At 47.9% G+C, this 13,244-nt stretch overlaps 1 protein-coding gene across 5 annotated transcripts in view; it reads left to right on the top strand.

Annotated features, from left to right (window-relative positions):
- Nucleotides 1-13,244, top strand: part of DDC (dopa decarboxylase) — a 152,641-nt gene that overhangs the window by 61,316 nt on the left and 78,081 nt on the right. For all 5 annotated transcript variants that reach the window (XM_066585026.1, XM_066585025.1, XM_066585028.1 and 2 more), the window contains one exon: nucleotides 696-830. In XM_066585026.1, the coding sequence (XP_066441123.1) occupies nucleotides 696-830 (135 nt within the window). The remainder of the gene's footprint in view (nucleotides 1-695; nucleotides 831-13,244) is intronic.

Genomic DNA, 13,244 nt, shown 5'->3' on the forward strand with positions numbered 1-13,244 from the left:
TAATATGGGCTTTATGCCATAATCCCTGTGACGGGCACCTCTCGAGCGCTCTCTCCCACGCTCCCCCGTCTCACGGGACAGTCTTGTATAATACAGAGATGAAGTGTTTGGGGGAATCTGAAGAACAAGCAAATTTCCTTGAATGGAGTGGGTGGCTTCATCGTGGTCTCCTCAGGTGTGGTAGTCATTTTAAAGGAATTGTCAGAGTTCTATAAAGCGGCTTCTAATGAGCCCCGAGCTGTAAAATAACCATCAGCCGACACTCCCTTCTCCCTGCTCTGATCCCCGCTGCTGTCTCCGATCCCCGCTGCTGTCTCCGATCCCCGCTCTGTTTACAGGATGCGTTTAGCCTGTGATGTCCCATAAACTTGTCTGCTGCAGCCAATGACACTGAGCGCTGTCGCTGGCTGCAGCAGCTTGCGTGTAGACCGGCTGGAGCTGACTGCAGCCTGTAAAGTGAGGTCAGCAGGAAGACTGGAGCTTCTGATGGAGGACAAGCGGGAAGAGTGGAGTATCGGCTGATTGTTGTTGTACAGCCTGGGGGTTCATTAGAAGCCACTTTATGAAACTTCAATAATCCCTTTTAAGCAATATTTATTTTGTAGTTGTTTTCTTTCTTGCGTGTCTCTTGTCTCCACCAGGCGGGTGGGAGGGACACTGGGGACAAAATGATGATTTGTTTTTGTCTTTCTTAGGGTACTGCAAGCGAAGCGACATTAATGGCTCTGCTGGCAGCCAGGACCAAGGTGGCCAAGCGACTCCAGGCTGAAAACCCCAAATTAAGTGAAGCGGAAATTGTCAGTCGTATGGTGGCTTATTCTTCAGACCAGGTTTGTTATAAGGGTATTGGAGATTATACTGTGATGTCTCTGTAACCGAATCTGGTAGAGGCGGGCGCAATCCAAGCAAGAACACGGGATACACTCCTGATATTGTATATTACTTACCAGTGCATAAGTGAGAGGGGTAGGCCTGCTCTCCAGTCCTCAGGACAGGTAAGTAGTAGCTGGTTAGTAGGGACCCCCGCTGATCAGCTGTTCTCTGGACCGCCATACCTTTGTACGGAGCTGGACGCGCTCCACACTCTTTAGTGGACCAGCATGATATTGCCGACACGGCTGACATTGACGTGAGTGGGACCTCCAAGAACATGTCGGGCCGCTGAAGAGTCTATGGAGCGGACTGCTACCGACCCCATGCCCAGCAGTCGGGTGAACAGCAGATCAGCAGGAGTCTTGGGCGACGGACCGCCGCCAATTAGCTAATGGTGAGGTCCTCAATCTTCAGAGCTGAAAAAGCCCATGAGGCAGTCTTCACACGGGCGTAAGCGTATTTACACACGTGTGCTGAGTAATTGCGTGATGGGCATTGCATATTTGCACGCATGTGTTACTGTATTTTTGTGCGCATATACCCTGCGTGTTTGAGTGAACAGAAAAACATACAAGCGGCTCCCATTGATTTCAGCCGGCAATTAAGTTTAACCCCTTAATGACCGCCAACATGCCTTTTGACAGCATTAACATTTTAAATGCTTCTGTCAATTCTGACAGTGGCATTTAAATCCCCTGACCCCCCCCTCCTGCGTGAGATCACTGGGAGCCATACAGGTATTATGGCAGTAGGGGTCCTTCTGAAAGGCATTATGTCATACTGCAGGAGTGATCAAAGCATCGCTAGTTGTGGTCCTCCAGGGGGGCTAAAAAAGTAAAAAGATCAATAAAGTTTTATTGTTTTAAAAAAAAACAAAAAAATGCCAGAAATGCACTTTTTCAGTCACTCTGTCTCCCAAAAAAAATGCAATAAAAAGCGATCAAAAAGTCCGTATGTATTCTGAAATGGTACCAACGTAAACTACAGGACATCCCACAAAAAATGAGCCCTCGCACAACTATGTCGACGGTAAAATGAAAAAGTTATTGTGCGCAGAAGACGGCGGCAGAAAATAATTAAAAAAAATTAAATGTCTTTTTGAAAAAATACAAATACTACAGCAAAAAAAAAAACACTATACAGGTTTGGTATCGTAGTAATCGGACTGACCCACAGAATAAAGATATCAGGTCGTTTTTGTTGCAGTTTGTGCGCCGTAGAAACAAGATGCGCCAAAAGATGGCGGAATATTTTTTTTAAATTTTACTCCACTTATAATTTTTTTACGTTTTTTAGTACATTATACGGTACGTTAAATAGCACCGCTGAAAAATACAACTCGTCCCGCAAAAAACAACCCTCATACAGCGACGGCGATGCAGAAATAAAGGCGTTACGATTTTTTGAAAGGGAGGAGGAAAAAACGAAAATGGAAAAAAAAAGGCTGCGTCACTAAGGGGTTAAATATTTTGTGCACAATACACACAAAAATGGAACACGCGGTGTATCTTTTTTGTGCAAATGAAATGTTTTGTGCAAAATACTCTTGTGAACAAACCCAGTGCGTAATAAAAACGACTGCGCTGGAATGTAAATGCGATTTCCATGTGACTACTAAGTGTTTTTTTCTATTGGAAGACCGTGTAATTATCACTTTGAGTGCCATCTCTGTGAATCGCATGCACTGCGTTGGGATGCGTCTTTTTTTGCAGAGTACATCATCAGGTCTTGGACCGACATCACAGTGACGTGTGTGAATGCTGCCTTAGGCGGCTCCACACACATCAGTTTCAGGAAAAATACTGCATTTTGGACACTTTTTTTTTTGGCCACAGTCAGATGTTCGCTGTCGGCCCGTAAAGCGCCGTTCACACGCGTGTCTTGTAAAGTCGCCCATTTTCCGATCTTCTAAGCTTTTCTTTTTGTTTGTTTGCCTTACTGGAAAAAATGGCGTTATGAGCAGCACGAGTTTGGGCAAAAAGGAAACCTGACAGAACGGGAAAGATAACGGGAAGCTAAAAATCCATCACAGAAAGGTTTGCTTCTATTCCGAAAGTGGAAAATGGGCGGCGGTAGGTGGCGTCCGTGAGAATCCAGCATGAGGCGCTCTGAACGCTCCACACATTGGGGCAGATCGGCTAATTCTGTCTAATAATTGAAGGAGGGAGTCTAAAAGTGCACCAAATATCACACTGACTGTTAGACGAAACATCTAAAGATGCATCAAATGTGTCGGCTGAGCTTATAAAATGTCCACAAACTCCAGCCCACCGTGTCGCATTTCCAGCCACACCCACTTTTTACAAACGCACGCCCCTCTCCTACAAGCCATGTCCTTATATCAAATGAGGAAAGCAAGTCTTATGACGACAAGGGGTTTGGTGCAGATGAAGTTCCCCATGTTGCTGCCCCCCCCATGTGATCAGGTGTGTTTATTACATACCCCTGTAGATCTGTTACATTGTGCCTGATGAAGGACCCCGTGAGGCTGGAAAGCTCGCTGTAGCATCATGTATCAACATGGCCGATATTCTCACATAACACTTATGAGGTGTTTTTATATGATTTACTCGAGAGACGGTTGTAAATTTTACTAGGAACATATAGCGAGTCGGCCCAGGCGTACTTTTCTGTGGAAGTTCCCCGACCAGCTGAGACGCGCCTGGTATATGCAGAGGCGTGCACCACCGGACAGCTGAGTAAGATCAGCACATGAAATGATGGGGTTAATACATTTCCCCGATGTGTGAAGGAAGGTCACGGACCTTTTATACCTGAGAGAATTGGGCAGTCACACGCACCGCAAACCGCAGCCGAAATCTGCACCAAAATCCATATGAGTAAATGTGCGCTGGTCAGGACCCTCACCCATGGTAACGGCACATTGATGAATCTGTAATACGCTCGTGTGAAACTGACATGAACCGTCAAGATTAGCTCTCCGCGTTGGACTACATGCATCCATTGACGATCTCAAGCTGCGCTCTGAAATGCTTCATTTTCCCTTCAAAAAAATATTTCCGTTTTCATGGTGATAAAAGAAGTTTCAAAGTTTTCCAAATAAGAACCTGCGGGACACAAAACAGGACAGGCGGTGCGCAGAACATCCCGCTGGTTCTACCGGTCATTGTGTTGCCATAAATCTAAATCGCTGCCCCCGAATGGACTTGCAGCAGATCCCGTCTATTCTCTGCATTGTCGTAGATTCATGTTAGAAGCCATTCTCTTTCACTGCATAGACTGAATGTTAATACGGGCCTGTAAGGATCTTTGTAGCTGCTTGTAATGCAGCGATCGAGGACCAGACCTTCAGCTGAGGGGACGGTGGGGTATACTTTAGCAGACAGTTCACAGTGGCTCTACCATCTTGGAAAGAGGGAGATGGTAGAGGGTAGCCAGGCCACATGCCTGGGGGAGACTAAGGGGATTTTACCTGGTTATCCCAACGATGTCCTTATTTGTCATCGTGACACCAGTGCCCCTGAATAAGTGACAAATTCATTCACCCAGAATAAAGTGTAGTCCACAATAAAAGACTGTTCAGAAACCGGAGACACACGGTTTTCTTTTACTCAGTTAACATGGAAATACAGCATCCAGTGCTTCAGGATAAACCTTTGAGCATGTACAATTCCTTTAAGTCACTCAGATGAAAGTGCAGTTGTTTTCTCCAGGCGCACACATCCTCAGCCAAAGTTATCTGATGGACGCTCCTCTTGAGGCAGACTCACTTAAACATCACGACTCTTTCATACATGTTCCTTATGATGAACCTCAGACAGTTTCCTCACCGTTCTCTTCACGCTGCAGTTCAGCGGGGGAGCGGGTGGTATCACTTTCTCACTCCAGCTCTTTCTCTACATGACTGGAATTTCTATCTCCGAAGGGGATGAACTTCCCACGAGGGTAGACCTTTTATCCAACCTCAGTCTCGGCAGGAGCAGCCTTTCTCCCCTCCATCCTCTTCTTCACTGCGTGCCACTCTCTCCTCACGCACCAACCAGTGTCTAGCTCCTCCCCCTAACACCTGAACTATTGCAAGGCACACAGAAGGTTAAGATACACATAACTAAACGATACATTTTCCAGACATCGGACATTAACTCATTCATGCTCTGTTTTTGGTTAAGATAGATAATACTGTACCATTCAACATTCCGTGACATGAGACACATAAAACACACAAACTCTTAAGTGCTGGACGGACCCTAACTCTGGGCCGCTACAGTAAGGAGTCCTCTTCACCTTGGTGGCTACACACAGAGCACGTGTCAATGCTGGCTGCCTGTCCCAATGTCCGGTCAATTAACTGCAGGAGCAGTGGCCCAAATCTGGGGCCCCCACAGCACATTAATAGCTACCTCGTGTGGTGTGTCTATCTGTATGTCTGTGTTGGTGACAAATGTCAGTATTAACTTATGTGTATTATCTATGGCCGGTGTTTTCTCTATCTAACGTAAGTGTGACCTGTCCCAATTCACCCTGACCTACTCTATGTCCTGTTAATCATCTCTAGCTAGCCCTGATATTGGGTACTGGGAACTTCCTCTAGCCCAGGATTGGTTAGGGGGATTGGTATAAAGAGTCAGCTCTTGGGTGTAAGGGGAGAGGAAAAAAATGAAGTGAGAAAGGGAAAGGAAAGAGGAAAGAAAAAGGAGAAGAGAGAAAAAGAGAGGGTTGAAGAGGAGGTGCGGGGAGAGTCAAACCCGGAGTAGAGGAGGTGCAGGGAGAGTCAAACCCGGAGTAGAGGAGGTGCAGGGAGAGTCAAACCCGGAGTAGAGGAGGTGCGGGGAGAGTCAAACCCGGAGTAGAGGAGGTGCGGGGAGAGTCAAACCCGGAGTAGAGGAGGTGCAGGGAGAGTCAAACCCGGAGTAGAGGAGGTGCAGGGAGAGTCAAACCCGGAGTAGAGGAGGTGCGGGGAGAGTCAAACCCGGAGTAGAGGAGGTGCGGGGAGAGTCAAACCCGGAGTAGAGGAGGTGCGGGGAGAGTCAAACCTGGAGTAATCTAGTTAAGCCTGAGCTCAAGGCAAGTCTGACCTCATGTTACTTCCAGCTTAACCAGGGCTGGATCGTAATGAGCCATGCCTGGGGGAAGAGAGTTGTGAAGCCGGTCACAGGAGTGTCTTTTTCCACCCTACTAGAAGGTATGCGAGTCAGGGCAGACCCCATGTAACTGGAAGGAAAATGGGACTTGTAACTGTGAGCGATTCCCAATCCTGCGTAGTCGGAAGTCAGTGTGCCCTCAGGCAAGCCTACGCTAGTTCCTCTAATCCTACACAAATAGTCACTCCATGCAACGACCAGATAACTTAGCCTGGCCGTCTCATCCACCCAAAGTGAGAGAGAGAGTTAAGAAATGCAAAAACTGTTGTTGCTTGTCCATGTAAAGTGCTGTTGAAGATTTCTGTTCCTTACTGGACATGCTACGTGAATACTACCTACTATTGGAAAAAGTCAGTAAAAAGCTCATTGGTCTGGACTCTTTATTTCACTGCTACCATCATTCTCTGGGGCACTGGCGTCACAGTGAACTATTAACAATTGCTGATATCAGTCAGCCTTGTGTAATCCGTAGACTGCACGGCCATTGCTCTATGCAGAGTAGCCACCACCGTGACTAGGCCCGAGTTAAAAAACCCTCTCAAGCCACTTCTGTCCACTTCAGCTCGCTGCATAGTCTGCTCTCACTCACATTACACACAGCAGCAGAAGACAGATGGAGCTTGTAGGCTGTGTGATCAATTGGCCAGAGGAGCAGTGGAGGCTGGCAGACAAGAGAATCCCGCACACACTGTCTGATTACATGGAAGTTGGTCAGGAGTGCAGAGGAGGCTGTCGGAAGCTGGACACGTGCATTGCAAGCTCCTAACAGTCCCCCATATAATCAGGCAAGCTTACTGGCAGGCAGCTAAGTGGACAGGCAGAGCGCTTTGTGAACCCCCTACCAAATCATTAAGAGAGCAGTCAGGGGAGTCTGGTGCTGCCATGCCCTCCTGACTTTGGAATAGAAGAGACAGGGACTTTTGACAAGTTTTTTTTTCATGCCTAAAAGTACATCTTATAATTCAAAAACATGGGGTTTGCAAAAACATGAGCACTTGTGGCCGCTGCTTGTGCTGGTGGAATGGCACCCTAAGGGCTTATTCACACGTCAGTATTTTGTAAGCTAAAACCAGGAGCGGGTCCAAAATACAGAAGGAATGCAAACCTTTCCATTAGACCTTCTCTATGTAGGTCCGGCTCCTTGTTTTGGCTTACAAAATACTGATGAAAAATACCGACAATGGTGATTGCGAGCCGCTAATAGCGACCGAGCAATAACTGGCCCTAAGTCAAGCTTTTCATAAGCCTTTCACTAATCTGTCCCTGAAGCTGATCCTAAACTCAGACACCACTGTCCTGTAATATTCCTAGTGGAAAACCTATCTGGAAATCCCTGACATGACCAACCTGAAGGCACTAAGATCCAGAGACAAGGGGGGCGTGGCTAGCGACCAACATGGTGAGTCGCAAGTGAGAAGAGCTCCCCAGGGGAAGCATAAATCCTGACAAAATCCTAGCCTTATCATAACCTAACCACGCAAAAAACAGACTAAATCCTGCCGTGAAGTACTGGGACAAAGCTGGGGCAGAAGAAATCTCCTGAACTCACCATAAGAGCCAGCGAACCGAGTCGGAGGTGAGACCGCGCCAACACCCTGTCTCCTTCACGCCACTACGGACCCCCAGGGTGACGGCTGCGAGATACTGCCTTGCCTGCAAACGAGACCACGTGACAGAGCCGACCATCCCTCCAACCCGCCGGAATAGAACACTCAGCATCGGACATCGCCGGAGATGCTGATTTGCCTGCCCGGACCACCCAACCGACCGATTGGAGCTCCCGCTCCCCCGCCGCTGCGGAGTAATCACTTGCCGGTCCGACTGGACGTCTGGAGTGAAGGTCCTTGCTGCTGGGACGGCCTTGCGGCTGGGGGTGATCTCGCCTGCATCTCGACTTGTGGATCGCGTCCCGCCTAGTCTTCTTCCCGGACCCGCGGCGCCGGACCTTCCCGCGGCCCGCTGCGAAGCTGGACATCCTATAGAAGACCGCGCGTGGTGCAGCGGCTGCTCCTCCATCCCCGGCGTGGACTGCCCGCCGCCAGTAGCCGGTGCTCAATTAACCCCTTGACAGACCAGCTGCCCTGAGCCTTCTGGGGCCGTGGGACTATAGACCCCTATACCTGGCTGGACACTGCTTCCTTGCCCCCCGGCACGAAGTGGCCGAAACCATACCCCTGGAAGTCCGCGGTCAGCCAGATTGAATTACTTGCTCGACTGCTCGCTATCCTCCCCCCCGCTGCTGGCGGGACGGCAACATACCGACCCTGGTCGGACATTGAAAGAGGAGCGCGGTACGTCCGGAACCGGCCCTATACCCGAGGTCGCCCCGATCCTACATCTGGACCCAGTGACACCGTGAGCTGCATCCCTCCTAATCAACCCGAGAGGCCGAGATCCCCTGCTGCTGGTGCGAGACGACACCTCTAGACGACCCGGCCGCAGCCACGAGGAGGGTGATGGGCTGCCTCTTCCCCCTCGACAGAGAGTACCCCTACAAGTGCAGTCGGCGGCCGAGACCTAGCTGACCGACCAACGATTCCACCGCCTCAGCCCTCCTTACCACCGCGAGGGGACACCTCCTAATACCCGGCTGGAAGCTGAATGTAAGACGACCCGCCGACCGTGAACCGGCCCAGTGGAGCCGGCACCAAGAACTGTAAGTGGGGACGGTGGTCGGGGGACAACACCTGGGAACGAGGCCGAACCACCCATTCTGGCCTCTCCGAACTGGCCCAGATCCAGGCCTAACAAACATAAAGGGGCCACAACACAACTCTCCCCCCAGTGACTATGTTTTAAGCCCTGCCCGCTACTAGGAGACCCAACACAACTTAGCGGCAATATGACCAGGCCACCCGGACGGACCTGAGCCCTAAACAGTACCTCCCCACACCCGTGACACGGATCTTAGACATTTCAAACTCCTGATAACTACTGTGGCCTGGTGGCACCAAGCCCTTTGCGACCTTAACAATTTAAACCCTCTGCCGGGCCGACGCACCAGCCAGACCGCGACAACACACTCCTTCACAATACAGCTGGAACCCGGCGAGATTCCCTGACTCACCTTATATCTCAGACCAACCACCAAAATCTATACAAAAGAAGATTCATCACGCATAACACATTTTATACCTTGAGAAATCAATAACAACTCGAACGGACTGCTAGCCTCTGTTCTCAAGCAATACGGTCAGACCTATAGCCTAGCGTGTCAACATAGAGAAAGTAGTACATATCTCGCTAACAACCCCTACCATACAATCACCTACCATGAGCACCCGAAATAAAGGCGGAACTGCAGCGGAAAAACTAAAGGAGTTCTCCCGGACGGAATCCACCGAACATACACCGCGCTCGGCACGAAATGCCCAAACAAAAGACAACGAAACGGAATCGGGGCAAAGCCCAGAACCAACAATGCGCCAATTATTAGAAGCAATAAACACTTGCAAGTCCTCCCTCACTGGGAAAATAGAAGAAGTTATATCGGACGTTACTCTATTAAGACAAGACATGCATAACATATGGGGTAGAATACACGAAATGGAAGACCGAATCTCCAATATAGAAGACACTCTACGCCCTCTCCCGGGAGCCGTTCAGAAAGCAGTGAGACAAGTAGAATTCTGCCAAACAAAAACAGATGACCTGGAAAATCGCTTACGCCATAACAACTTGCGTATAATCGGACTCCCAGAAAGAGCTGAGGGCTCTCAACCAGAATCCTTTGCAGAAAATTGGCTTAAAACCACGCTAGGCGAAGATACCTTTTCTACCTCCTTCATGGTCGAAAGAGCCCACCGGGTCCCAACCAAACCTCCGCCACCCGGCGCCCCCCCGCGCCCATTTTTGGCAAGAATCCTGAACTGTAAGAATCGCGATGCTGCGCTACGACAAGCCAGACAGAAAGGCCCGCTCAAATACAATAACTGGATGATTTCTATATTCCCTGATTATTCGGCGGACTTACAAAAACAGAGAGCTACCTTTATGGACGCCAAAAAGAAATTTAAAGATAGAGGTATCCCATACTCTATGGCGTATCCAGCCCGTCTGCGGATTGTCGCGGGCGACAAAACGATCTTCCTGCACTCTCCTGCTGAAGCCATGGAGTGGCTTCGTATGCACCCTGCATAAACAATGTAAATTTTACAAAGTGCGTTTGAGGCAGTAGTCCAATGGCCTACAGTAGATACCAAGAGAAGCCAAGCTGAGGAGATATATCCCTCTCATCACTATCCTCCCCCACTCACGGCACATGTTATGCAGCCGCTGTAGTGGTGGTAACCTATAGATTAACTTCGTTAATTAATCTCCTATAGGCCAATGGAATATCCCCAACTTATAACAACCGCTACTCTCAAGTACTTTGTAGCTTACCGTTTTTTCCAGACACCCGCAATACACTAGCGTTAAGCGGAATGTCAACTGTTAGCTGTTTAAGCTGTTATAATGTAGTTACTGTTAAGTTGCTAATAAGTCTGTGCTGGCATAACTTCTTCCCTCCTAGAATGGTCAGTGAATTCCTACACCCTAAACACCCGATTGAGCCACATATCATCACACCTCACAATGACGCTGTCATGTCTTAGCTGGAACGTCCGAGGCCTGGGAACAACCAATAAACGTAGCGCAGTTTTCTCTTAGCTCAGTTTAACCCCCACATTGTAGGTCTGCAGGAGACCCACCTCACTGCAGACAAGGCGGACTCCCTTAAGAAACCGTGGGTGCAGTGGCTATGCCACTCCTTTCACACCTCCCTCTCTAGAGGAGTCTCGCTCCTCATCCACAAATCGGTAAGATGGAACCCCATAAACGCCAAAAAAAGACCCTGAGGGCAGATTCGTATTTGTACATGCGCAAATTGACCCTAAAACTTATGTAATCCTATGCATATACAACCCACCCCACAATAACCTTCAAGTTATACAAGCTGCCATAGTATACGCCCACCAATTCCCTACAGCAGATGTAATATGTATGGGAGATTTTAATCGAGTTATGAACCCAACCAAGGACAGATTCCACCCACCTCTTAGAGCTAACACCACAGATGGCTCCCCCATGCAACAACTCTTCGAGAGTGTAGGCTGGATAGACCTCTGGCGCCTGAGACATCCAGACACACTCGAATTCACTTGCCACTCCACAGGCCAGAACACACTGTCGAGAATAGACTACATTCTATGCTTCCCAACATTGGCACTTTACATATCTGATATAGTACACTGTCCACGGGGCATCTCGGACCACAGCCCGATATTAATAACTCTAAAATTTCCAAACACAAAGATCATCCCTGCCTGGAAAATACACCCATTCTGGCTTAAACTCCTGAAGGCAAATGATCAATCCATATATCAATGTTCCTGGAAGCCCACGATGGCAACACTCACTATGCCCTGAAGTGGAATACCTTTAAGGCATACCTTAGAGGATGTCTCAAATCCGCCATATCCTACATCAAAAAATCAACTTCCGAAATAGATAGAGAACTCGAATCCCAAACGTTGGAGGCCGAAAAAACATACATCTCTAACCCCACTGATGCTAATAGAGCAAACTGGCTCGGCCTCACCCGCCTATACAAACAACAAGTATACGTCAAAACTAAACGCAAACTATTCTTTAAGAAACAACACTACTTCGAACTAGGCAATCAATCTAGCCACTTATTGGCAAATCTTATCAAAAGAGAAAACCAAGCCAACACGATCCTGAAAATAAAAAACTCACAGGGCATAGAACTCACCGATGCGCAATCTATAACAACCTGCTTTAAGGAGTACTATGCAAACCTTTACACTTCCTCCACAAACAAAACCTCCTCCAAAGTCCTTAATTACTTACAAGACCTGACATTCCCAACACTCACCACGGAACAAGTGGAATTTCTAGATGCCCCAATCACTCTGGAAGAAATCCAACAAACAGTTAAAGATATGGCACTTAATAAATCCCCCGGACCCGACGGCCTCCCAATAGAAATATACCGGAAATACAACGAACTAATAACCCCACTCCTACACGAAACCCTACATCACGCCTCATTGGAAAAATCCCTACCTCCCTCCCTGTATGAAGCGACCATCATAGTCATCCTAAAACCCGATAAAGACCCAACAGATTGTAACTCTTATCGCCCCATCTCCCTAGTGAACGTAGACTATAAAATCCTAACAAAAATTCTAGCTACCAGATTAAACCAAGTAATCCTATCCATAATACACTCTGATCAGACCGGCTTTATGCCAGGAAAGTCCACTACGATCAATATTCGCAGAGTTCAGACAGCCATTCAACTAGGCAGACAGCATAATATGCCCTGGGCCCTCGTATCGCTAGATATGAGAAAGGCTTTCGATTCCCTGGAATGGAGTTTCCTGGAGGCCTGCTTAACTCGTTTTGGATTTGGTCCCAAATTTAAACAGTGGATCAACACAATATACAAGTCCCCGAAAGCCAACGCAGTAGTAAATGGCGTTCCCTCAGCCGAATTCCCGCTTTCAAAAGGTACTCGCTAAGGATGCCCCTTATCCCCAGCCCTGTTTGCTATAGCCATAGAAGCCTTAGCGATCCGTTTGAGATCCTCCACTAATGTCCGGGGCATCAAATGGGGAACACTTGAAAGTAAGGTAGGCCTATACGCAGATGACACTATACTTTTCCTGTCAGACCCCGATATTTCTTTCTCCAGAGCTATGAACCATAAAAATCACCGCTGCAGGGGATCAGTAAGTACTTAAATAACGTCACAGTCTGGAATCCCAAGTTAAAACTTAACTTTTATTAAATACTATAATCTAAAATCCTATACGAAACAAAGGGCTTTCATAAAAGAACTTTTGTAATAATAGGTGTGCAGATGATGCCTTGTGTTAGCTACTGTATACCTGACGAAGCATGTCAGTTAATTTTATATATAGAAGATCTGCTGTGACTGTTTTTACTTAGCAGGTTCTCTTAAGTACGTGTGGTGGCTTCCCACCAGCTCCAATAACGTTAACGCAACGTATATTATTCCTGCCTTTTTTAGGCTGGTTTGTAGGTATACATTAGAGATGAGCGAGCACCAAAATGCTCGGGTGCTCGTTACTCAGGACGAAATTATCGCGATGCTCGAGGGTTCGTTTCGAATAACGAACCCCATTGAAGTCAATGGGCGACTCGAGCATTTTTGTATATCGCCGATGCTCGCTAAGGTTTTCATGTGTGAAAATCTGGGCAATTCAAGAAAGTGATGGGAACGACACAGCAACGGATAGG

The sequence above is a fragment of the Eleutherodactylus coqui genome, chromosome 12 (assembly GCF_035609145.1).
Source record: "Eleutherodactylus coqui strain aEleCoq1 chromosome 12, aEleCoq1.hap1, whole genome shotgun sequence".
Lineage (NCBI taxonomy): Eukaryota > Metazoa > Chordata > Amphibia > Anura > Eleutherodactylidae > Eleutherodactylus > Eleutherodactylus coqui.